Source organism: Manis pentadactyla, chromosome 10 (assembly GCF_030020395.1).
Source record: "Manis pentadactyla isolate mManPen7 chromosome 10, mManPen7.hap1, whole genome shotgun sequence".
Lineage (NCBI taxonomy): Eukaryota > Metazoa > Chordata > Mammalia > Pholidota > Manidae > Manis > Manis pentadactyla.
Window position 1 is genome coordinate 84,830,484 of NC_080028.1, and position 25,610 is coordinate 84,856,093.

The window sequence follows — 25,610 nt, forward strand, 5'->3', positions numbered from 1 at the left end:
TTGTATGTTTCAGTTTGGATGCTGTATTTTTCAAAGTTTCTGTCTCTTTCTTGAATTCCTCCTTCCTCCCTGAGGTCTTGAATATTTTTCTATAGCTCTGTGAGCATGTTTATGATTTTTATTTTGAAATCTTTTTCTGGAAGTTTGGGGAGTTCAGTTTCACTTGGCACTCTTTCTGGTGTTTGTGGGATTTTTGTTTGTACAAGGTTCTTTTTTCATTTCATATTTGTAATAACTTGGTGTAGGTGGCACCCTCTACTGTGCAGTAGCTCTACTCTCTGGAGCTGCTCAGCACCTGGAGTGATGGTAGGGGTCGCAGACAGGTGGCACTGGTGCTTACTAGGAGGAAAGAGCTCTTTCCTGCTTCCCAGCTGTGGTGCCTGCCTTCACTGCCAGGGCCAGTGGGCTGAGTGTGCAGGGAGAAGTCTCTGTGCTATGCCCTTGTAGCTGCCATAGGTGGAGCCACCCTCTGGCTGGCCTGGCACAATGGTGGGAGCAGCAGTTTTGCAAGCCAGTGCCAGCTGGGAGGAAGGAGTGGCAGGCTGCGTATTGCAGTGGGGGAGCTCAGGGCTGTATTGCCAGCCAGAGGGATGGAGCACCTGAAGCTCCTGAAAGTTCCCAACCTGCTGGGCTGAGTGTGCCTGGACAATTTTATCCACCTGTCCTTTCTCCTGAGCAGCAAGCTCTGGCAATCCTTGCCCCTTTAGCAGCCTTCTCACTGTTGGGAGGCCTCTCAGCGTGCCCACCTTTCTTTTGTCCCAGAGTGACCTGTTGTGGGTACCTGTTTTCCACAAGCAGCTGGAATCTCTGTCTTTCTGAGTATTCCACCTGGCTTAGCTTTCCAACCCCAGTAATCTCCAGAGCACCATGTAATATAGGTTCATGCTCCCAGAGCAGATCTCCAGGGCTGGGTGTTCAGCAGTCCTAGGCCTCCACCTCCTCTCTGTTCCATTTCTCTTCCTCCTGCTGGTGAGCTGCAGTGGGGGAAGGGCTTGGGTCCTGTCAGATCATGGCTTTGGTACTTTACCCTTTTCTGGTGAGATCTGCTCTTTTTCCAAACATAGGCAGTCTGTCTCAGACTTCTTTCCTCTTGCTCTTTCAGGATTAGTTGTATTTGCTATATTTTCATATTATATGTGGTTCAGGAGGAAGTTCTGTCTCACCTCTCCCACTGCCATCTTTAACTCAATCTCCTCTTCTTTCTTTTATAAGGACAATTAGCATTAGATTTAGGGCCCATTGGGTAATCCAGAATAATTTAATCTCAAGATTCTTAATTTAAATACATCTGCAAAGACCTTTTGTCCAAATAATGAATCATATCCACTACTGGAGGCAAATTGACTTTGCTCAAATCCCAGCTGTAATATTTTCTAGCTGGGTGACTCTGAGCAAGTCACTCTCCTTCTCTGAGACTTAGTTTCTTAAAAGACTGACAACTGTACCTATTCTGTGGGGATGTTGTAAGAAATGCCTCACATATAAGAAAGAGCTCAACAAGGGTGGCTACTTGGAGGCAGCTGGGACAGTCCCCTGTCCTGAAGTTCTCTAGAGTGCTGGCATTCTCTCCCACTCCTTTGTCCTTCATTATCCATTGCCCTGCCCATTGTTTCATGCCAGTCTTATCTTTCCAATTAGTTTTCACTTCTGGTGGACAGGGCCAGTCTATATTTCATATTTTGCTTCTTTATGTTACCTAGAATTACAATAGTGATAATACCATCACTGAGACCCTGTATGTGCCAGGTACTTAGCAATACCTCATTCACAGTAGGCATTTTCTTACCCATTGCACAGTTGAGTTCACTGAAGCTTAAATAAATTGTCATACTCTGTGAATGACAGTTTTAGGGCAGGAAACCAAAGCTACTTTAGGTATTTTAAGCTGTGAACTAGTTGATTACAAAACTGTTGGCTAGGCTATAAGGATGGCTCTGTTAACTCTACCAAGTTGATTCACTACAGGAACCTCTGCTACAATCATGAAAGTGAGGAACAAGAGGCTGTCCTTGGAACTACTAAGTTGAAAAACCACTAGTCAAGGCCATTTGTATAGATGTACAGGTGTACACTGCACAGAGATTCTTGATTGAATGGTAAATTGGGATTGAGTTTGGTATACAGAGTATACATGAAGTCAAGCCGTGTACTCTGAGTGTCTCCTCCAGGAGAAAGGTGCTGCCTTTTCATTGCACAGCTGTATTTTTGACTCCCTAAATGATTCACACTCAGGGCTGTGTCTCCCAAGAGGGGTCACCTTCTTCTTCATACAATATCATATAAGTTAGAGGAGTCTTGGATCATAGCTGCAAAGCAGGGATTAGGAAGCTGCTTCATTGCCTCTAGATGCACACAAGGCTGGAGATTAGACACTGCAACAACAGCTTAAAAAAAAACCCCTTGATTCCTGTACCATACTGGTCATTAGGAAACAACTAATAGCAGCAAGAAAAGGACCGCTGTTTCATTTCTACCTTCTAAATCTCATTCAAGGACATCTAGATGGAAGACCCTAATATGCAAAGGAATCTAGGAAATGTAGTGTTTAGTTTTCCAACATTTGCAGTCCAGAGGGACTCATTAGAAGATGAGAATAGATTATGGGTGTCAAATGACATTCAAAACATGCAAAAGCCAAGTTTTAATACAGGTTGAACCCATGCTCACGAACACACACCCTACATATAATAGAATTGTAAACTCATCGAATATCTCTGGAAGGGACCTTGAAGACCATCTCATCCTATCTGGCTCATGTTACAGATGAAGAAACTGAGGCTCAGAGTGGGTTGGAGGTAAAGAGTGGCATAAATTCTTTGTGGTGGACTGGAAGAAAATTCTGCAGGAAACTTCTTGTTCAAAGAGTTTCTGATTTTGCAAAGATGGAGTGTGTTGAACCTAACATAGGTCCAAAAGGGTGCTGGCTGTTAAGAGATGCAAGCATTTTGACTGGGGAGGAGATGAGATAGTGGCAAATTAACCAATTTAGGTTTCAGGATTTTTTGTTGTTATTTTTTATTTTTAAAAAATTTTTTGGGGGGCCATACTCAGGGCCTGGGCTACAGCCAGGTCAAGTGCTTGCTTTATTCAGATCAGAATTGCTGAAGTAGGGCTTAGCCCCAGCCTTTGAAGGCAACTGGGAACCAGGCAGGACTCTAGAAAAATAATGCTTAGATCCAGACAAGAAAGACCACACTAAATGAGCTTAAAGCAAAGACTGGCCAGGGGAGAGAAGAGAAGAGGAATGTTCTTGTTTTTTAAACTTTGAGGGGAAAATGTTGAAGTAATAGAAAAATAAATGTAGGAAAATATATGAAGTGAAAAATCCTGTTCAATGTGCTGACAAAGCTCAAAATCTCTGGGTTGCAAACGTTTCAATATCTTCTTGTATGTGAGACTCTAATGATTTGTGCCCAAGGGCTTAAAAAACACAAGCACTTGCTATCCAGAGCAACTGTGCCCTCAGGTGTGAGAATGAAGCCTCTGGAAGCAGTTATCTGTGCTCTGCCCTTGTCTCTTTCTGAATTCTTCCACACCCTGAACTCCTCATGCTTCCCAAAGCTTTCCTCAAAACTCATTTGGAATTTTTAGCCCAGGAGAACGGTACCACCACCCTAGGATGCCCCACCCTGAAAACTAAGGTGGGAACTAGAAAAGGTTACATGTGACAGAGACAGTTCACAAGGCATGTGAGTGTCAATATCAGTTCAATGGGAGTGTAGGAGGCAACCTCCAACTTGGTGCCAGTGATGCCCACCTCCTAGGAGTCACGCCTTTGTATAATTCCCTCCCATTAAGTGTGAACTGGATTTAGTGACTCCCTTTTAGCTAACAGAATGTGGTAGAAATGACAGGATGGTCACTTACAAGATTAGGTTATAGAAAGACTGTGGCTTCCACTTGGGAGTCCTCTTTCACTCTCTTGGTTGCTTGGTCTATGGAAGCCAGCTGCCATGTTGTAAACTGCTCTAAGAATTGACTCACGTGTCAAAGAGCTGATGTCTCCAGGAAAAGCGAGGGAGGACCTGGGGCCTGCCACCAGTTATGAGAATGACCTTAGGGGTGCATCGTCCTGCAGTTGAGCCTTGTTATTACTGGCCTAACCTACACCTGGATTGCAGCCAAAGGCACCCAATAAGCAAAGCCCAAATTCCTGACCCATAGAAACTGTGAGACAATAAATGTTTGTTGTTTTAAGTCTCTTAGGGGAAATGAGGCAGGGACCATTTTCTTGCTGCTGTTCGCTGCTTTCTGGTGACCGGTAAGGTAGAGAAGACATGGGGTTTCCTATGGCAATGTTGCAGTGATAGATAACTAATAAAGGAAGAAAATAATTTATTAATTCCTTATATGCAATTGAACCATGATTCTATTTCCATGTTGAGGTCTCAGCTGAAGTTGGCAAGGGGGCTGGTTCTCTGGAATTGGGTTAGACTGATATTTTCAAAGCAATGTGGACCACTTACCTAAGGCTAGCCATCCCCATACACCTCCCAGTCTTTCCGCTGATACCTGCCTCAGTTCCTAGTCCCCCACAGTTGTCTTTCTGAGGTGAACAAGACCCTTAACTCTGGCACCTTGTTCTGCCCAGTACACAGCATAACTATGTACAGAAGAGTGAGTGTCAAGTTTCCAAAGTCCATCCCTCGGCTTGCATCTGGGTGAATCCACTCTAGACACTTGTAACTATTACACTGGCTCTGGGCCTCCCATTTCCAAGTTTGCCCATGTAGCCCAAGATGAGAAAGATGGAATGAGGGACACAGAACAATCCCATCTTCACACAATGCAGCAAAAACTTGGGCTTCTTGCAGCCTTTGGGGAGCTAAGTTTTGTCTGAAGAAAGGTTTTCCCCTCTCAGATCTAAACCTCCAACTTATTTGGCTTACTGACTTCCCTGTCTTCTTAAATGGAAAAAAAGAAAAAGAAAAACAAAATAGAAAAGAAAAAGCCCTAGATGAAAAACACTTCCTCTGGGAAGTCTGCCATGTCTTCTGGAGTGATCCCTCCTCTGCATTCTCAAGAGGCTAGAATAAAGTGGACTGTGAGCTCCTTGAGGGTAGGGATCATAATTTATTCCTTAGACTGAAAAACAATGAGAGCGGAGACCACATCTGTCATGTTTACTGCTATATTCCCAGAACCTAGAACTTAACAAGCATTCAATGAATGATTATGAATGAATGAATGAAGTTACTTAATACAATGTAAACTTCTGTGATGATTCAGGGACACCATTACAGACATCAGTTTTCTTACCAACCTTTAAAACAGTGGCAATATTTTTTTGGTGTAAACCTAAACATCCTTAAACTAAACATTCTGGTACTACTATACTCTTTGAGTATTTAGATTGATTTTTCTAAAATTCTTTTTGAAACAGAAAACTTTTAGAAAAGTTGCAAAACCAGCAAAAGGAACATTTCCCCCCTGAACAATTTGTGAATAAAATGCCGCCTTGATGCTTTATCACTTCTGAACTCTTCAATATTTCCTTTTTCAAGGCCATTCTCCTGTACACAACAATCAAAATCAGGAAATTGCCATTGAAACCTCAGACACTACTCAATGAATCCCAGATGTCCTTTATAGCAAAACAATATCCATTTCAGAAACACACCTTGCATTCAATCGTCATGTCTCTTTAGTCTCCATTATTCCAGAACATTAGTTTTCAAACTTTTATTACTAGGGTGACACTGCTCCAAGGCCCTTCAGAACTAGGAGATACATAGACATACACATTTGTTGTGAAAATTAATAAAGGGAAACCTCACTAAAACGGAGTTGAGAGGCCTGCTGGGGGGCTTTCACACCCTACCACTTGTAGTCAATCGCAGACCCAACCAGAAAAGACTTGCAAGATGGATACTGCTTCAGCTACTACTGTATTAACCCTGTAGGAAGAGGAAAGATTTTTCTCCTCCCCTGACAACAGCCCAGCCAATGAGAGACTGTCACACCTCAGCCAGTGAAAAGCCTCTCTACTTCAAACTCCCAGTTTACTCCAATGGACTTTTTGCTTAAAACAGCCCCTTCCAAATCACCCCTTTCTTCTATAAAAGAATGGTCCTCTGCTTTGTTCTCTAGACTTGACTCTGGTTTTGTTGTGGCTTTCTTATTCTGAATTGCAATTCTCTGCTGTTCCTGAATAAACCCATTTTTGCTGATAAAAATAAAATTATCCATTTTATTGTAAGGTTAACTGTGTACATACACACATCTATATTTACATTTATATTTATTTCTATATCAATCTACACATTTGTTATTATCATAAATCCACTCTAACACCTCCAGTTCCAACCAAGCACCATAAGGGATGCCTGAACTTGCTCCCTTTCCTGATCATAACAACTATTTGTTGAATATATGCTATGTATGTGCTGGGCTCAGGCCTCCAACTTAGGTACTGGCTTGTGTTCTTTGAAGTAGCATTGATGGAGAACATAGCAAGAACCCTTTCCTTCATCACTAACTCTATGCCCAGGGGTATTTGTTGCTCCCAGCTTGAGAAGAAAAATGGTATTCAGTAGATGTCACCTTGGTGAAGCCTCACAGACTTGCTCCAGGTGAGTCCCCTTCTCCACTGCCACCATCTGCACTCTGTGTTGTTATTTATTCTGAGTCCATCTTCTTTACAACAGCAAGCTATCCCAGGACCAGGGCTGTCTCCATTTCTGTAACCTCAGGGAGGGGCTAGTACATGAGCTTACATGATACTTGTTGACTGACTCCACCAGCAAAAGGGCTCTTGACTTGAGGCAGGAAGAGGGGAACTGAGGTTTACATTCGTTCCCTTGATCCCATGGAACCCTCCTCACAACCTTGTGAGGTAGCCATCATCCATTCTACAGATGAAGAAACTGAAGCTCAAAAGAGGTGGACCGGTCCAAGGTTATGCAGGGAAGAGACAAGACTGGACACTCTGTGCTAGAAGCTGAGAGAATGGTTCCTTCATATTCCTATTCTAGTGGGTACAGTTCTAGATGCAGCACACCTGATATAAGAAGGCAAAATTTGGGTAAAGGGTGCTAGATGCATGGAACTAATAGTAGAAGGACAGTCTTATAAGTGTGGTCATGAGGCCTCCCCCAACCTCATAAGGGCTACAGTCTGTGCCTCTCCTAGGAACACAGGCAGCTATGGGAAGGAAAGAAAAGGGCCTCACAGTTTGGACTCTGTTCTGGACACAGGTTATATACCACTTTAGGAAGCCTCCCTCTGGCTCCTATATTCTCTAAACTTTATCAATAGAAATACATTTGTTTGGGCAGCCCTCCCCACCGCACAGGCAAAGGGGCCATGATCAGTCCCCAGTGACTAGGCACAAGTGAATCTTCATTTTTTCCTCTGTTGAGAAAGAGTCCAGGGAACCTGTAAGGGAAGAGGCTAAAGAAGGGGGACAGATAAACTGTGGGCATTTTGCCACAAAGGACCCCCTGGACTCTAACAGACAGGTCTCCTAGTCCTTTACTTTGGCCTGGGGCCCCACCAGCCCGACCTTCATCGTACAGTTTTCTTTCTAAGGGGTCACATCCCAGGGTTCACATAGTGGTCTCAAGTTCAAATTCTCTGGTTCTTCTGCCAGAACACAGCCTTCCTTACGGTCCCATTGGGGATTATGGCACACTGCCCCCCAGCCCTGCATTTCTCACAGGGACGTGACCTGGCATCTGATCCCCTGGGGTTCCCCTGGCATGAGGTAGTTGTTCTTGGTGTGATTAACCCCATCCACCACTCTGTAGGCCTGTAAGGGATCTGGTCAGCAACTGCCAAAGGTGTCCTAACTCTGGAAGCAGCTGGGCCAGTGCTGGATAGCTCCTGCCATCCAAAAATTCCCCTTCCAGCAGGCATTCTGTCTCTGGAGCCTCACAGAACAGACCTAAGCCCTCTTTGGAGGGTTCTTTTGAAGACAGTGATCCCAGCTCTACTGCTCTGACTCTTCCAGCCTGGAGTTCCCTGTTTCAGCCCATGAATCAACAGCGCTAGAGAAGGAGAGGGGAGGTTTACTTAGACATGCTGGTTCCTTCAGATGCAGTCCTTGAGGAATGCAAAATCAGAGCTGAATTTGGACTGAAACTGAAGCCAGGAATATTGTCCTGGGCTACCATCCTGGTGTCTACTGGTGCTGGCCTAGGTTGAAGCTGTGGTCAAAGGTCTTGCCACTTCAGGCAGACATAGGGCTTCTCACCACTGCAGGCCACCTGGTGGCTGAGCAGGTGGGAGCTTTGGCTGAAGTGTCACATTTGCTGCAAGTGTAAGGCTTCTAGTTTATTTGAGTGTGTCACAGCAGATTTGAAGTCTAAAAAACCTTTTTGCAGTTGGGGCATGTATAGGGCTTCTTGCCTCTGTGTGACAGTTAATGTTTAAAAAGAAGAGCCTTGAGCTGTGGCAGAAGGTTTTGCTACAATCTGGATGGGCAAGGGCCATTCACCTGAGCACATGTGCTGGTGCTCAGTGAACTGGGTTTGCTCATTAAAGCCATAGCCACACTCAGGATACTTGAAGAGATGCTCCCCTTTATGAGTGCACTGGTGCCATGGGCAGTCCAAGCTGTTGGTGAAATTCTTGGCACACTCACAGCAATTGTGGGGCTTCTCTCCAGTGTTGCTTGAGCAGATAAGAGCTGCGCCCAAAGCTGTCACCCCACCAGTCACAGGTAGGACCCTGTACAAGTGCTGGTGTTCTAACAGGTTGGAGCTAAGGCTAAAGCTCTTGCCACAATCCCTACAGCTGTAGGGCTTCTCTTCACTCGTGCACTGGTACTGGATCAGGTTGGAGCTAATTCTGAAGGTCTTACCACACTTGATAGGGTGTTGGGCTTTCTCACCCGTATGCACCCATTGGTGCTTAACCAGGCCTGAGCTGCAGCCAAACGCCTTCCTACACTCCAGGCACTATGGTGCTGGATGAGGTGGTTGGCGATGAGGCCAAAGCAATGGCCACACCAGGGCAGCGGTATGGTTTCTCACCAGTGTTTATTTACCCGATGGTGCTTAATCAGATCTGAGCCACGTTGGAAGATTTTGCCACACTCTGGACAGCACCAGGGCCTGTTACCCACGTGGCTGCTTTGATGGTGAAGGAGGTCAGGGAAGTAAGCTGCAATCAGTCCACACTCCTGGGCACTTGAAGGTTTTGGGAATTGCAGGGCAGTTAGTCCTGGAAGGGCTTCTTCCTCTCCAGGGCCAGAACCTGACCTACATAGGTATTGCAGGCCCAGCAGCATTTCCCAGGAAGCCGGCCGTCCCGGTCACACCAGGAAAGGCCGCTCAGGTGGAAGACTCCGAAATCGAGGGCGGACCTCGGCTTCCTGGGATCCTGACGTCCGGTTCTCACGCCGCTCCACCCCTTACGAGTTCTCGCCACTTCTGGCGCCGCCAACTCCACCGCCGTGAAGGGTGCCCCGTTTCCTAGAGAGTAGCAACGCAGTTCACAAGCACAGCCAGAACGAGAGACACTGGGGACCCAAGGGTCCAGCATCGTAAACGGAAATGTCCACCGGCCCCGTGCTGCTCTAAGAAGTGGTAGTGAAAGGTCTCGGTAGGTTTAAGCTTCTTTCACCTGGTCTAGCAATTGCTCCCCATCTGCAACCGCTGTCAGAAACTTTGGCCTGGCTGCGGCTCTGCGTCCTTCAGCGCAGACATCGGTGACTTGGCTACTGCCGGGGGATGGCGAAGAGAGCCTGAAGGAAAAGTTGGTGGCTGCGGAGGACACGGGGGTGGAGTAGCCAAGGCACCTGGAGCAACACATGGTCGGATGTCTGGATTCTCCGAGTACCCCTGAGAGTTTCCCCTCCATTCTTAGCTAGGCGTATTGAAACTTGGTGCGGACTACATATCCCAGCATGCACTGCACGCGCCTCTTGGGCTCTCACGACGATTAGATAACCACTACTCTCGAGTGCCTTCTGCGGCTGTGCAAGAGTCACATTCCCGGGATCAAGAACTACAAATTCCGACTTGCAGAATAATTGCGGGGGCGCTATTTAAGAAGCGTCAGTGAGGAGTTGCCCAGCCACGCCCCTCTCGGATGAAGGGCGAAAAGGGGGGCGGAGCCTAAGGCCTGAGCCAAGATGGCGGCTGGGAAGCCAACCTCCACGGACTCTCTCTCGTTCTGCCTCGTGCAGCTCACGGCGGCGGCCGGGGAGGGTCTAGGTGGGGGGAAGGTCACAGCTACCAACGAGACACCCTTGGGCCGTGCGCTTTTAGCCCTCCGCACGCGCCACGTCAAGGCATCAGGGGGAATCGAGCGCTTCCGGGCACGCGGCGGGCTCCGCCTCCTTCTTGCACTGCTACGGCGAGCGGCGGCGGCGGGCCCCGCCCCATCCCAGGCTGGCCCAGGCTCCGCCCCCTCGTCGGTCGAGTCAGCGGCTGTTGCCGGCTCCACCCTTTCGTCGGGCCCCGCCCCCACCAATTCGGCGGCGGCGCCCTCGCCGCCAGCGCGCCTGCGCAAGACCCTGGACTTGGCGCTCAGCATCCTTGCCAATTGTTGTACGGAAGGGGCGTGTCGGGCTGAAGTGCGCAGACTCGGAGGCATCTTCTCTTTGGGTAAGTGCTCCGCCCTCATTACTCCGAAGGATTCTACGCACACCTGTTTCTTTCTGTGTTTGGGTGGAGTTTCGAGTTCTTTGTGTTGTAGCCTGAAGAACGCGTTTCTCGACGGCGCAGCGACCCCAAGCTTAAACTGTCACGTCGCGTGACGTAACGGGTCTGTTTATAGATTATACCGGAGCCCGCCGACGTGAGATAATTACAGCCATTACCTGGATATTGGAGGTGGGCACCTTCCTCGCATCTGGGCTGGTGAAGGCCAAAGGGTTATTTGGCGACTTTCAGATGATTCTTACTCTCCATTTACGAGGTTTATAGGATTCAGTGTCTACAAAGTGTCCGGCCCTGAGTTGGAGTTCAGAAAGTGTGTTAGAAAGTAGACTCTGCAGTCATCTAGACCCCTCCGAGGCTAGGATTCTTGTAACATGTGCTAGTAATAGCTGCCTCGCAAAATTAAAATAGGGAAAAGGTAAAATCACAGAACGCAGATACTCTGAGGATGGACTGGGTAAATTATTTTAAAAACTAGCAAGTCACAAATCTAACAAAAGATAAGCTTTTCTGTTTACCAGTTAAATTGGCTCCTTCTAGTGGCAACGTGTGGTGAACATAGTTTACACATCATTGCCTGACAGCTATGAGATGATGCCAGTTTTGACGAATGTCAATTTTAATTTGAATGCATCTGTCCCATAATGTGTTATGGACAGGAGGCCTGGTACATTAATAAGTCCTCATTTAAGTTACAGATTTTGTTATTAGTGTTTAACCCCCATTATTCAGTCACTGTTCTGCTTTTTAAATATCTCCTGAATTCAACCACTTCTGTCCTTCCTTCTATCATGTGCCCAGAGACTAGTACCCATGTACTGGGCTATGCCAATAACTTACTTGGTTTAAGCCATTGCCCTTTCTCGCCTGGACTATTGGAACAGCCTCCTTGCTGCTGCGCATGCCTTTCTCTTTTCCCCTGTGATTCATTCTCTTCATGGCTGCAGGACTATCATGTCACTCCTGTTCTTGAAATCTTGTGTGGCTCCCAGTGCCCTCACATTTAAGTCCTGATCTCTTGGCCTGGAATTTGAGTCCCTTTATAAAGATGTGTGCAGTCACTGGGTCTTACCTCTGGGCCTTTGCAAAAGCTGCTTCCAAACCTGAAATAACCACCCTGTAGCACTCCCATGTACCATCCTCCCAGCTGATTCCTACCTATTTAACCTTCCAGTCCCAGCAAGTGTTAGCCTCTTGTGGAGGCCTTCCCTGATCTTCTCAGGTAACATTCTTGAGGTGACTAATGAGAGAGACAAGATAGGGTAAAACCCTCAAGAGGCCAAACTCTCTTGCAGTGACTATTCTTCAGTCCATAAAGACAGACAGCATCCAAAATCGAACAGCCCGTGCTCTGGGGAACTTAGCCATGGAACCCGAAAGCTGTGGGGACATCCATTCTGCTGGTGAGAGGGTTATGAGGGTGGAGTTAGGTAGGGTATAGGGTGGGAGGGGAGCTTCAGTGTCTGTCATCACTCACCCTCTGTCCTCCCCTTCTGTCTATAGGTGCTGTTCCCCTGCTTGTTGAGAGCCTCACGGCCTGCCAGGACTCACAGTGCCTGCAGAGTGTGGTTCGTGCCCTACGCAACCTGGCGGACTCACCCCAGCACCGCCTGGCCTTGGCACAGCAGGGAGCAGTGCGTCCCCTGGCTGAGCTTCTGGCCTCTGCCCCAGACCCTGCCCTGACTTTGGCCCTTGTTCGTGCCCTTCTGGAGCTGAGTAGAGGCTGCTCCCGGGCCTGTGCTGAGCAGCTAAGTCTGGGTGGGGGACTAGGCCCACTCGTCAGCCTGGCATCAGACCCCAAAAGGGTGGTACGGGAGGCAACTATCCTGATCCTTGCCAACCTGTGTGCCCAGGGCTTGGTACGGCCTGCACTAGGCAATGCTGGTGGTGTGGAGGTGCTGCTGAGTGAGCTCCGGTGGCGCCGGGGTCCCAGTGGGTCTGGTCCAGCCTCCCAGCAGCCTTTGGTTCGGGCTGTGTGCCTGCTGTGCCGAGAGGCTATCAACCGGGCTCGACTGCGGGATGCAGGTGGTTTGGAGTTGCTGATGGGCCTGCTGCAGGACCCTCATTCCAGTGCCTGGCACCCTCATGTTGTGGCTGCCCTTGTAGGCTTCCTCTATGATACTGGGGCCCTGGGCCGGCTACAGGCTCTAGGACTTGTACCTCTCTTGGCTGGGCAGCTGTGTGGTGAGGCTGGTAATGAGGAAGAAGAAGGAAGAGAAGCTGCTTCCTGGGATTTCCCAGAGGAGCGGACTCCTGAACGGGCAGAGGCTGGAAGCTTCCGAAGCCTGAGGTGAGTCCCCACCTGATGCTTGTAGGGTGAGGGCTTGTGTTTGCTCTGGCGCTCCTCACTGCCTCACCCCCTAGTCTAAGTAGGACTTTAATTGACTGACTTGTGACTCCTTGTTCTCCTCAGACATTGCCACTTTCCAGTCACCATTAAATACACCTCCTCTCCTCTGGGTCTGCCTTGTCTCCCTCCAGCACTTAGGAACTTTGGGGCCCAGACAGGTTCACTGGGTCTTTTTTTTTGTTGTCTGTTTCCCTTCATTAGAATATAAGCGCTAGTAGGATGGAAACTTTTGTATTATTGGTTGCTCCTCCCCAGCACCTATAATGGGGTTTGGCATATAATAGCCATCAATAACTACTAAATGAAATAGGTTTTTTCCCCAGCCTGGTTTTCTCCCTTATCTCCCCTCCAGCCCACCTCCTTTCCCTGCCTTCAGTCTCTTCCTATTGCATGACCACTCTTTTGGCCCTATTTCCTTGCCTTGGCTTTGGGTTCAGTCTCCTGTTTCTCCCCTCTGCAGGTCGTGGCTGATCTCTGAGGGCTATGCCGCAGGCCCAGGAGACATCTCTCCTGACTGGTCCCCTGAGCGCTGTCCTTCACTGCAGTCGGAGCTGTCAGAGCCAGTGGAGCCAGCCAGCCCTGCACCCTGCCCAACCTCACAGCGGACACCCCGCACACTGCGCACTCCAGGCCGCAGCCCTTCCACTGAGGAGCCTTGGGGCCGTGAGGGGCCAGCACTCCTGCTGCTGTCACGCTTCTCCCAGGCTCCTGACCCGAGTGGGGCATTGGTGACCAGCCCAGCTCTGTGCGGTCTACTGGCCTATGTGACAGGTGCACCAGGTCCACCATGTCCACGTGCGCTGCGCATCCTGGCACGCCTCACCTGCAACCCTGCCTGCCTTGAGGCCTTTGTACGCAGCTATGGCGCTGCATTGTTGCGTGCCTGGCTCGTGCTTGGTGTTGCCCCGGATGACTGGCCTGCATTGCGTGCCAGGCCTGCTCAATGCAGCCAGCACCGGGAACTGGGTATGTCCCCACACTTCACCAACATGAGAGGCTGCATCTCCCTTTGATGCCTTCCATGGGCCTAGAACCTTGCCCTACTGCTCACCTGCTCTCTCACTGTCCTCCCCAACCCACCACCCAAGTAACCTCAGTCACCAGGTGGGAAAAGGGGAGGGATTCCCTTCTGTCCCATTGTCCAAGCTTTGGGGCCCTGATACCCCAGACTTGGCTCCAACAACTTAGAATGGTGCCTGTCTGCATTTCTTTCCCCTGTCTACTCTTAGATTACATTGTCCTGACTGCTTCCCCACTAGGTACTCTGACTTGTGAACCCAGGCTCAAGTAGCATGTCCTCCCAGACCCCACTACCCTTTCCTGCCCTGTCTTCTATGCTGTGATTGCAAACTGTTTCAGTTCTTGAGGGCTCAGACTCATTCCTTGACCGTCTAACTGCCCTTGACTCATTGCCCTTGACCTCCAGTTCCTAGTGTCTGGACCCCATCCCAGTAGGGCCTGCAATCATCCCCCTATTCTGTGCTCTGAGGTTTTGCCTTCCTTCCTTTCAAGGACTCAGATGCCCATCCCACCCCAGTCGCTTCCAGCCTGATCTGCTCTGCCCACCCCTGCAGGTGAGATGCTGCTGCAGAACCTGACCGTGCAGGCTGAATCACCTTTTGGAGTTGGTGCCCTTACTCACTTGTTGCTCTCTGGGAGCCCTGAGGACCGCGTGGCCTGTGCACTGACCCTGCCCTTCATCTGTCGGTGAGAGGGGTGTGGGTGCCTTGCAGAGGTCGGGAGCAGGATTGCTGTTCCCCAGTGCTACTCTTTAATGCTGTCTGAAAGTTTCCCTTTCTCCCCAAAGGAAACCTTCTCTGTGGCGCCGCCTACTACTGGACCAGGGTGGCCTCCGTCTCCTCCTCTCAGCATTAACTCGACCAGCTCCACATCCACTCTTCCTTTTCTTTGCTGCAGACTCCCTTTCCTGCCTCCAAGGCCTTGTTTCTCCTGCTGCAGGCCCTGCCCTCCCACCTGCAATACCCTTGAAACTAGACCCACCCTCGCCTTGCCTCTATGAACATTTGCTGGGCCCAGCCCCCATCCCAGCCCCCGACCTGCATTTCTTACTGGACTCAGGCCTACAGCTTCCTGCCCAGCGAGCTGCCTCTGCTACTGCTTCCCCTTTCTTCCGGGCCCTGCTAGCTGGCAGCTTTGCCGAAGCCCAGATGGACTTGGTGCCACTTCGAGGCCTGTCACCTAGTGCAGCCTGGCCTATCCTGCATCACTTGCATGGCTGCCGAGGCTGTGGGGCTGCCTTGGGGCCTGTTCCCCCACCAGGCCAGCCCTTGCTGGGTTCAGAGGCTGAGGAGGCACTCGAGGCTGCTGGCCGTTTCCTGCTGCCTGGGCTGGAAGAGGAGCTTGAAGAGGCTGTGGGCTATATCCACCTGGGACCCCAGGGTGGCCCAGAGTCAGTGAGTGAAGTATTTCGCCTGGGCCGGCCTCGGCTGGCTGTGCACTGTGCCCGCTGGACACTGGAACCAGGGCAGTGCCCACGGAAGCGGGCCTTGGCTCTCATGGGGCTTGTGGAGGCTGCAGGCGAGGAAGCAGGGCCCCTGACTGAGGCTTTACTGGCTGTGGTGACAGGTTGAATTGGGAAGCAAGGGTCCCAGCCTAGACTGCTAGACTGTTGATGTACCCTGGGAGGGGACCCAAGGACAAGTTGACTATGAAGGAGGCCTCCCTCAGAGCATCACAAGAGGAGGTGAGCAGAAAGAGTCACCATCAAGGACCAACAAGAGAATGGAACTAGACCCCAGGACGGTGGTCTAAAGTTCCAGGAGTGAGAAGCCAAAACTGGAGTCTGAGCATGGGGCTCATAAGATGGAGAACAGCTCAAGGCCTGACCCAGCCTTCTGGAGTTGAGATTAAAAAACCCTGGAGTTGGCTACTCCTATTGTGTGGTGTCTCTGCTTACTTCCCTGTGGGAGTCCCCCCATCCCTTCACTCTTCAAGCAGAGTCTTGTGCTCAAGTCTCTGTGTCTCAATATAGGCCACCACTGGTAGCATTGGTTCCCAGAGCCTTGGGATAGGGTGGAGCTCCCAAGCTTCTCCCTAGGATGTGGTTTTGGGTCCCAGGGGAAACCCCTTTTTCTGCTCATCGATTTCATTGCTCAGACAGCTACCCAGTTGGATGCACAGTCCTTGGTCAGGGCTGAAAGGGTGTTGAGGGCGTGCTGCAGAGTATGGGATGAATGTCCAGGGCCTCAACATTACTGTTTTCTTAGTGTCCACCTATCTTGGGCCTTCAGTCTCTGGGTTTGTTTCATCTCTTGGGGCAAATGTCCTCCTGTTGTTTGCATGAGGGAAGACCTGCTGTGTTCCTGAAGTCCTTGAGTCCTTGAGGCTCTTTCTTAGTCGTGCCCAGAGAAAGCCAAAGCCTTGGGTTTGTATTTAGGTGATAGAATGGCTCATGTTGCTTCGTCTCCCATGTGGTATCTCTCTCACCTGCTTGAGATCACTGACCACTCAGGTGGCAACTTGACTTTGCAAAGAGTGGCTGGACTGGGCCTGCCAGTTTCTGGAGAGCTAAGATTGATACTTGCTCTCTCTCTGCCTCTGTATGTGTTTGTCCAGGTCTGTGTTCTCAGGCTATGCCTTAGAACCACCGACAGAGCTTTCAAACAATACTGATGCCTGGGCCCTTTCTGATTGAATTGGACTGAAGAGATGCCCTGGATATCAGTATTTTTAAAAAGCTTCCCAGGTTCTGATTTGCTGCTGGGGTTGAGACCCACAATCCAGTGGCTGCAGCACTATTGTGTCTGTCCATACCCTTTCCTAGAATGTTTCGTTTCCACCTTGATTTCTCAGAATCTCAGTCCAGGGAAGGCCTTATGTTCCTTTGTAGCTGGGGTCTGTCTGTCTGGCTTCCCTATTTACCAGTAACTTGGGGGAGAGCTCCTTTGGAACAGGCCTGGGTTACCTTAATGTTGAAGGGTTTTGCCTGGGAGTGTTTTCCCTGAGTCTGTGGGGGTGGGGGTTGGGCCTGGGTTTCAATTTACCTGTGTTCATATGTCTGTTTCCAAGTCTTGGAGGAAAGGTCCTGGCTTAGAAGGCTGTGGGTGGTTTCATTCTATCTGTCTCTGTCTCTGAGGGATTTTTTTGTGTCTGGTATGTGTGCCTTTTGGGATCTCGGTTCATGTCTTTGTCTCTCAGGATCTCTGAGGGAAGGTCTCTGAACTTAGAGTCTGACTGATCTTTAGAACATCACTCCTGCCCCTAACGCACGAGTTCTGTCTGGATCAAGTCTCTCAGGGATGGCCTGAGTGGGAGAGGGGTTCTGTCTAGTACTCAGGATGTAACCTTGGGGAGGTGTCTGCTTGGGGCCTCAGTCTGTGTCTACAGAGTATCACTGGTCAGAGTATCCTGGGCAAAGTCACTTCTCTGACTTTGGCTCTGGCCTTCAGCGGCTCCCTGCAGCTGAGGCCAAGGCTAGGGTGTGGCCGCTTACACTGGCAGGCAGGGGGGATTGGCGACTGGGCCTGGTGGGCCGGCCTCCCTCACAGCCCCCACTCCAGGTTCGGGTTCTCTAGTTCATTGCCGTCCCCCTCCCCCAGCCCCATTCCAGCGGGTCCTAGCTTCCTTACATGGTCATGACCGGGCCTCCAGCTCCCGGACGTCCCCCACCCTCGCACCCCCCCGCCCCCACCGGACACGGCCCCCGCCCTGCTCGCCCCGCGCGGTCCGCCTGCGCCCCGTCATGGAGGACCTGGGTGAGTTGGGCCCGTATTCCTGTCTCCAGCCCCTCACTGCCACCTGGACACGCTTCCCCATCCTGGAGCCCCTTGCACCCCTGCATCTCATCCTCCTGTCTTCTCGCTTCTGGTCTCTGCCAGCGCGCGCCTTCTTTCCGACTCCACGTCCCCCTTCCTGCCTCTCCTTCCTGCCATTCCCGTGTCGGCCGCTCCCTCCCTTCTTCCTTCCCTCCGCTCCAACAGCACTGGCTGCGGACTGAAGGGCAGGGAGGTGCAGAGCACTCCTAACGGCACCTGGGCACGGGGGCTCTATGAAGGGAAGGGTTAAAGGAGCCTTGGGTTCGGGAACTGGGAGAGTAGGGAAGGGAGACTATGCCATCAAATTCTGGAGAAGAAAACGGGCCTGTCCCAGGGAATGGGGGAAAAAAGTCTTAAGGCTCCAAAACATGGTAGGGATCAGGTTTTTGAGGGTAGAAAGGGAGTAACAGAGGAGTGCCAAAATGCCAGGGGGAGGTTGAGGGTTCCACTGTGATGCTCGGACATGATGAATAAAGGGGCAGGGACCTCTAGGTACTGGAAGGGAAAGGGTTCAAAGGATTTAGATCTGGGGATGGGAGTGGGGGTATCTTGGGGCAGGAGGGAGGGAGGACTTGGGCATCTTTCCTCCCTGTCTGTTGAAATTGGGGTTTGAAGGCTGTGTCCTCCATGCAAGAGAAGGGGTTCCAGCAACCTGCAGTAGGGGGTGCTCCTCAGTAGGGGTATCAGGACCTGGTACTGTGGAGAATAAGTCAATCAGAAAGCAGGTCCAAGAAGACTCGCCAAATAAGAGTATAGGGTGGGAGGACCCAATGGGGCCTGGAAGTGGACCAGTCCTATTTAGGTTAGGGGCAGGAATTAGTGGGTTTGGCGGAAAGAGCATCCAATCAGAAAGATGGGTGCCAGACATACAACAAATTAAGCAATTTGGGGTGGAGCCAAATTTGGCTCCAGTAAAGAGCTAACTTCTATCAGGGAGGATGCAGAGAATTAATGAATCAGGTGGCCAGTTTCATACATGACTCCCAGGATGAGCCATTTGGGTTGTTCTGGTCATAAACATTCCTTGCTGCCCTTCCACTTCTTTGCCTTGTTCTGGCTTTGTGTTTTGTTCTGATTCTTGACTGCTGCTCTTAACACTGGCTTCCTTTCTCAACTACTGCCCAGTTGGAACCCTTATCCTCTGAACTTTTAAGACCCTGTCTCTGTCCTAATCTTGACCTCTTAACCTCTTACCCAATGGCTTCTCTCTATAGATGCCCTGCTATCTGACTTGGAGACCACCACCTCACACATGCCAAGGTCAGGGGCCCCAAAAGAGAGATCCCCAGAGCCCCTCACATCTCCCCTGCCCTATGGCCACCAGCCACAGGTGAGATCAGATTGGGGATGGGGCAACCACTGGGGCCAGACTTGGTTAGGGCTAGGGGAATCTGGGCCTGAATGGGGCAAACTACAGGCTTATCATCCCACACATGTGTCCTTCTCTCTATAGATGGGGTCTGGGGAATCTTCAGAATCCTCTGGAGAAAAAGACCATCTGTACAGGTGAGGGGCCTGGGAACTAGGGGATGGGGAAGTGAACTGAATTTGGGTGAGGAGGTTTGGATTCCCCAGTGCTGAACCCCGGCTCCCACTCTGTTTCCCAGTACGGTATGCAAGCCCCGCTCCCCGAAGTCTGCAACCCCTGTGGCTCCTCCATTCTCCTCTTCCAGTGGTGTCCTGGGCACAGGGCTCTGTGAGCTAGACCGGTTGCTTCAGGAACTTAATGCTACTCAGTTCAACATCACAGGTACCAGGGCCATTGAGACAGGCCTTGACAGATTTGGGACAGGACAGGGCAGGGTAGAGACTAAGGGGTATAGACTTCCCAGAGTAGCAGCTAAAGGGACATAATTCTTAACTGGGAGGATGGGTAGAACATGGCTCCATGTCCAGTGCCCTTCTTTCCTCTGCAGATGAAATAATGTCTCAGTTCCCATCTAGCAAGGAGACTGCAGGAGAGCAGAAGGAGGACCAATCTGAGGACAAGAAAAGGCCCAGCCTGTGAGTTGGACATAGTTAGAACAACTGGGATAGAGGTGATGGGTCCTGGGTGTCTTAGTTACTGGAGGGGGCATTACTCTGGGGAGTTCTGAGACATGAGTTGTTTTCTTCACAGCCCTCCCAGCCCATCCCCTATTCTCCCAAAGCCTTCAGCCACCTCGGCCACCCTAGAGCTGGATAAACTGATGGCATCACTCTCTGACTTCTGCGTCCAGAACCATGTGAGTCAAGCAAGGGACAGGCCTGTGTATTTCTGGCTCCCTAACCCATTTCAGACCCTTCTACATCTACACTGCTGACTCAGTTCTCATGCCCTCCCTACTGCAGCTTCCAGCCTCTGGGCCAACCCAGCCACCAGCCCCAAGCTCCGTGACTGAGGGCTCCCTTTCCCCACCAGGGCTGACTAGCAAAGGCAGCCTAGACACCATGCTGGGGCTGCTGCAGTCTGACCTCAGCCGCCGTGGCGTTCCCACCCAGGCCAAGGGCCTCTGTGGCTCCTGCAATAAACCCATTGCTGGGCAAGTAAGTGGAACCCTGAGAGTAGAGAGGTAGAGACCCACAGACCCATCTTTATTGAGAGCCAGACTTTGTGCTGTTCCTATTTAGTAAATCAATCTAGGAAGCGCGTATTACTGTTATTCATATTTGATGGATGAGAAAACTGAAGCTGAGTCACACAGCAAGTAAGCTGCAGGGTAAGCATTCCAACCCAGTTACCATTTATTGCGGTCCTATTATGTGCAGGCACTGTGCCAGCAACTTTACAAACCCCCGCCTCACTTGATTTTTTATAAAAGCCTCGTTGGCTCCACCCACCATCTCTTAGGCACCTACAAAGGCTATTTGTCCTCTACTGGAGTCTGATCTGGGAGCTCTGGTTCTGGGCTTATTGACTGAGCAGATATTACAACAACTGTGGCCAGTGGTTGACCTATTTCCTCCTGCTAGATAAAGTGCCTGCTGACATTGAAGAATTACCAATCTCAGCAAAGCAGGCATGACTTGTGTGGGTCTTAGGCACTTTAACCTTCGTGGGTCCCTTCCCCCATTAAAACGTTAAAAGGTGTGTTTTATGACTGTTATTGGTATAAAGATAGATATATTAATATTATATACCATTTTCTTCTAGCTCATTTTTTTCTTCTGATTTAAAAAGAAATTACAGTTTTTTTGCAGGCTCCCCAGAATATTGTGGGCCCTAGGCACTATGCTGGGAGATGTAGGTTGAATCTCCATCACTTACAGACTGACTTGAACATTAGATTCTTCATTCTGATTTCTCAGAGATAAGACTTGGGTGGTGGGTGGAAGAAATGGGTGGAGAGAGTCAAAGGTAAAAAGAAAAAAAGTAAAAAGAAAAATTACATGAAATGGACCACATAAATCTTAGCTCACTGGGCACATGGCAGCCCTGCAGTCACTCTGACGTGGGCTCCATCCCCTCAACTCACAGGTGGTGACGGCTCTGGGTCGCGCTTGGCACCCTGAGCACTTCGTTTGTGGTGGCTGTGCCACTGCCCTGGGAGGCAGCAGTTTCTTCGAGAAGGATGGGGCCCCTTTCTGTCCCGAGTGCTACTTTGAGCGCTTCTCCCCACGATGTGGCCTCTGCAATCAACCCATCCGACACGTGAGCCTCACCTGCTTCACCCAGGCGCCTGTAGGATGGGGATGGGTCCCACTCTGCGCACTTCCAATCTCCCCACCCCTACCCTAGCCCTGCCCCTTTGGACTCAGTCTCTCTCTTTGACTCTCAAGCTCCTTGTTAGGTCTCCAGCGCTTCAAACTCATATAACTTCAACCCATTCACCTAGGTTCAGGTTGGGAGAAGGGGGGAAGAAGGAATGGAGGGCTAAGTGCAACCTTTCATTCCCTGCAGAAGATGGTTACTGCCTTGGGCACCCACTGGCACCCGGAACATTTCTGCTGCGTCAGTTGCGGGGAGCCCATTGGAGATGAGGGTGAGAGCTTAGCTCCTTTCTCTTGACTGCTCAACATTCCGCCCAGTTCTCTACCATCTCCAAAGTCCTCGGGCCATGACTTTTCTCCTGCTCTTTTCTCACCCGTGGGTTCCCATCCGATCCCCTCCGGCCCTGCCCCGACCTCAGACCCCGTCCCTCTGACCACCCCTCTTCTGGCCCACAGTCTCCGATCTTGTAGGTCCCCATTGCGGACCCGCACCCTTATCTTTCCGCCCACTGGGTTCCGCCCCTAGGTTTCCACGAGCGCGAGGGCCGCCCCTACTGCCGCCGGGACTTCTTGCAGCTGTTCGCCCCACGCTGCCAGGGCTGCCAAGGCCCCATTCTGGATAACTACATCTCAGCTTTGAGCGCGCTCTGGCACCCAGACTGCTTCGTCTGCAGGGTGCGCTGTTGTTGGGGCGGGGCCTGGGGATGGATGAGCCAACGCGGGGCGGGACCAGGAGCTTGGGGCCGAGTGATTGTCCAGGGAAGGGAGCTCTCAGAGGCGAGGCTTCTGGTCTGGGGAGTGGCTTGGGGGGGTCACAGCGGGTTATTCAGTTCACAGACCCGGTTGTCTCTTTGGGGTGTGGCGGCTAATTTATCTTTCCGTGGCCGCCCTTCCCTAGGAATGCTTCGCTCCCTTCTCAGGAGGCAGCTTTTTTGAGCACGACGGCCGCCCGCTGTGCGAGAACCATTTCCACGCAAGGCGCGGTTCGCTATGCGCCGCGTGTGGCCTCCCGGTGACCGGCCGTTGTGTGTCGGCCCTGGGCCGCCGCTTCCACCCAGACCACTTCACCTGCACCTTCTGCCTGCGCCCTCTCACCAAGGGTTCCTTCCAGGAGCGTGCTGGCAAGCCCTACTGCCAGCCCTGCTTCTTCAAGCTCTTCGGCTGATGGCCTGCCTGGCCAGTCCAGGGAGACTACATCCCCAAGACCTCACCCTTTCCGAAGAGACCTTGCTCACCCAAGGCCGTGCTCCTAGCACTTGGGACTCTCCCTAGTCCCTCCCAGTGAGACCCCACCCACTGGAGAGACCCGCCCTTAAGGTACTGTACTATTAAGTTCTTCGCTGTCAAGTTCAGAAAAGCCCCGGCCAATTTCAAGGCCACGTGCCACAGAGTGGGTCATGCACTGACAAACAATCCCGCGTGAGCTCTCCACTTTATTCCCACCCTTGATGGAGCCCACTGACTGACAAGGGCCCTTGTAAATCAGACTAATCAGAGGCCAGGCCAGGACATCTCTGCTCCCTGCTCCTTCACTGTTCTGTGCACTTTTTTTTAAACCTATATAAACACAAGTTCCGCCTCACACTGGTACTGTATCTCAGCCCAGGAAAGCCTTGCGTCATGATTTCCTGTCCCTTGTGCCTTTGGCCAGAGCAGAACCTGCAGCCTCAGCCCTTGCAGGCTGTCCTCCTGTCAGAGGAGCCTGAGACTGGAAAGGGTGGTGACTTGCATAGGATTGTACAGATAGTGGCAGCCAGGATAGGAGCCCAAACTGGCCCCCATAGAACCTTCTTGCCCCTGTATCCTTGAAACAAGCACTTAATCTATTTGCTCCCCACCATTCACTCCCACCCAAGGCCACCTTGCTGATTTCCAGATTTTTTTCCACCTCCTTAAAGACCCTCAGAGACAGAGCTTCTTCCAGAAGTGCCAATTTATGCCCACCCTTTGGATCTGGGCACTAAGGCACAGCTTTCCTCCTACCTAGTATTGGACTCCTAACATCTCCCCTTGGCAGAGGATGACACTTGGGGTGGTGAGGTCAATGACTGAGGGAAGCACTGTGGGCTGTAAAGCCAGAAGGCGGTTTCTAACTCAGACTGGGTGCCAAGGAAGTCCTCCTGGAGGAGGTGACGCTAGACCCCAGCAAAGGAGGGTGCCGCCAGAGGTTTAGGTGTGCAGAAGTTCATGCTCCATCTGAATCCTCAATCCCCAGGGCCCTTTCTGAGCCCCAGAACCTGCACCTTGGACCCTGCAGTTCCCTAGGGAGAAGTCTTGGCTTCCCATATAGTCCAGACTATAGGAGCATTTGAGGCTGGAAATGATGGATCCTTAGAACCCTTTCCAGCCTGAGGAGGAGCTAGCAGCCAAGGAGAGAGCATGTATGGGCAAGAGACAAAGGTGAGTTGATCTCTGCCCTTGCCTCTGGCAGACCCTTGACCCTTTCCTCTCTGAGGCACCTCTCCCTGAGTCTTGCCAAGTCTCCTGCTCTTCCCTGTCCACTTACTCTCTCTCTCTAGAGATTGCTGTTTATCCCCTGACTTGTAACAAACTCCCAGTCTTGAGGATGTCCAAATTGGCTATTTCTAGTCTCTGTTCATTCACCAAGTGATTGTTGAGCATACACTGTGCTGGGGAGACCACAGGGAACCAGGCTGATATGCTCCTTGCCCTAATAGAACTGGTCCAGTAGGGGAGACAGATGACAAGTAGTGTGATGAAGTAATGGGGACTTCATGACAGTCTGGGTAAAGTCGGCTCTTCCCCCTTGTTCCTGCCCACAGCACTTAACTAGTCCTTCATAGCACTTACCACTGCTGCAAATAGGTGTTCTATTTGTTGCTCATTTATATCTTTCTGAAATTGGAGTGCAAGCTCCCAAGAGCCTGTTTGTCAGATGACATGTCTGTTTGCTCACCCTTGTCTCTCTAGTGTCTAGAATGATGTATGCCACATGGTAGGTGTTCAGTAAATGTTTGTTGATGAAGGAAGCAATGAGGAAAAAAGGAAAGGAGGGAATGTGAGAAGGAAAATAAAATAGAGAAGTATGCTGGAGAAGGTGGGAAAGGGATTCCTCTAAATAATAGTCAGAGAAGGCCTGTATGTATATGTAAGGTCTAAGATGAGACTTTGAAGGTTGAGTAAGAACCATCCAAGCAAAGAACCTGAAGAGAGCATTCCAGACAGAGGAAACTGCAAGTGCAAAGGCCAGGTAGGAAAGAGATTGGCATATTGGGAGAAAGGAAAGAAGGCCAGCGTGGCTATAAGAAGTCAGCAAGGGAAAGAGTAGTAGATGAGGTAAAAGAGGAAACAGGTGCTACATCAAGAAGGGCCTTGTGACCCCAATGTGTCCTCTGATAGTTGCCCCTGGATTTCTCTCAGGTACTTCAAATTCATCAGTCCCTGAAGCAGACACTATGGATACCCTGCCCGTACCAACTTGGTCCACCTGGAAAGTCATACATAGACAGTTTCCAGACACCCAGTCTCCCTAGCTGCTCTCTTGAGATTCTATCTGTGGGTGCTCTCTGGAGGAAGGAGTGTGCTCCTGAACCTGGCAGGCCTGTAGTGGGTGACAGATATTCTGTAACCTTCAAAAATTAGAGACAGGAACTGGTGAATAAATACCCCTGCTTCCTGGTCAATTCTGAGGTATATCCGCCACAGTGTCTTAGAGGGTCTCCATTGGGGTTGTTCACAGTGGTAACCTTTCAACTGGCACACTGTTTAGTGGTCTTTCTCCTTCCTTTGTCTCACTTCCCCACTCCTTCAAGTCCTTCTGAGGTTATCTCCCCAATAACAGCTTCCTCTATCCTGGCTGCCACTATCCGTGCACCCAGTTCTCATCTGAGGGTATGTTTTTGAAGGGACCACAACACTAAGGCATTCCTTAAACATAACCCATCATATTCCCCAAATATTATTCTCTATGTCCCATCTCAGTCATGAACCCAGTTGCCATAATCAGATATCCTAGTCTGGTCAGTTCTTCTAGAAAGGCAGAGGTATTTACCAACCCCACCTCACTTCACCCCTTCTTGTATGCAGCCCCTGTCCTGAGCAGTGGGCTCCAGGGATGAATCAGGTCATTTCCTGCTCTTGGGGAGTCTCTAATCTGTTGCAGAGACAGACCTGGATCCAGACAAAAACCACACAACCTCAGACCTGTATCAGAAAAGTCAGAGAAGT

The 25,610-nt window shown here is 50.6% G+C and overlaps 2 protein-coding genes across 9 annotated transcripts; both read left to right on the forward strand.

Annotated features, from left to right (window-relative positions):
• The first annotated feature begins 10,046 nt into the window (after window positions 1-10,046).
• Window positions 10,047-15,847, forward strand: ARMC5 (armadillo repeat containing 5). Of its 4 annotated transcripts, none has more exons than XM_036896768.2 (6): window positions 10,047-10,553; window positions 11,903-12,010; window positions 12,111-12,897; window positions 13,418-13,923; window positions 14,532-14,664; window positions 14,746-15,189. In XM_036896768.2, the coding sequence occupies exons 1-6, from the start codon at window positions 10,079-10,081 to the stop codon at window positions 14,975-14,977; spliced, it is 2,241 nt and encodes a 746-aa protein (XP_036752663.2). In that variant the 5' UTR covers window positions 10,047-10,078; the 3' UTR covers window positions 14,978-15,189. The 4 variants fall into 4 exon arrangements, with proteins under 4 accessions (XP_036752663.2, XP_036752661.2, XP_057343152.1 ...); XM_036896766.2 differs by having other exon boundaries at window positions 10,049-10,553; window positions 14,765-15,847; XM_036896767.2 differs by lacking the exon at window positions 10,047-10,553 and adding an exon at window positions 10,587-10,781 and having other exon boundaries at window positions 14,765-15,847.
• Window positions 15,848-17,470: 1,623 nt separating this feature from the next.
• Window positions 17,471-23,006, forward strand: TGFB1I1 (transforming growth factor beta 1 induced transcript 1). 5 transcript variants are annotated; one of them, XM_036896769.2, is made up of 11 exons: window positions 17,479-17,672; window positions 18,947-19,062; window positions 19,186-19,238; window positions 19,340-19,482; window positions 19,649-19,736; window positions 19,852-19,957; window positions 20,064-20,258; window positions 21,190-21,363; window positions 21,613-21,694; window positions 21,949-22,097; window positions 22,321-23,006. In XM_036896769.2, exons 1-11 carry the CDS (start codon window positions 17,660-17,662, stop codon window positions 22,585-22,587), a joined length of 1,386 nt encoding a protein of 461 aa, XP_036752664.1. In that variant the 5' UTR covers window positions 17,479-17,659; the 3' UTR covers window positions 22,588-23,006. The 5 variants fall into 5 exon arrangements, with proteins under 5 accessions (XP_036752665.1, XP_036752666.1, XP_036752664.1 ...); XM_036896770.2 differs by lacking the exon at window positions 19,340-19,482 and having other exon boundaries at window positions 17,471-17,672; XM_036896771.2 differs by lacking the exon at window positions 20,064-20,258 and having other exon boundaries at window positions 17,473-17,672.
• The last annotated feature ends 2,604 nt before the right edge of the window (window positions 23,007-25,610 follow it).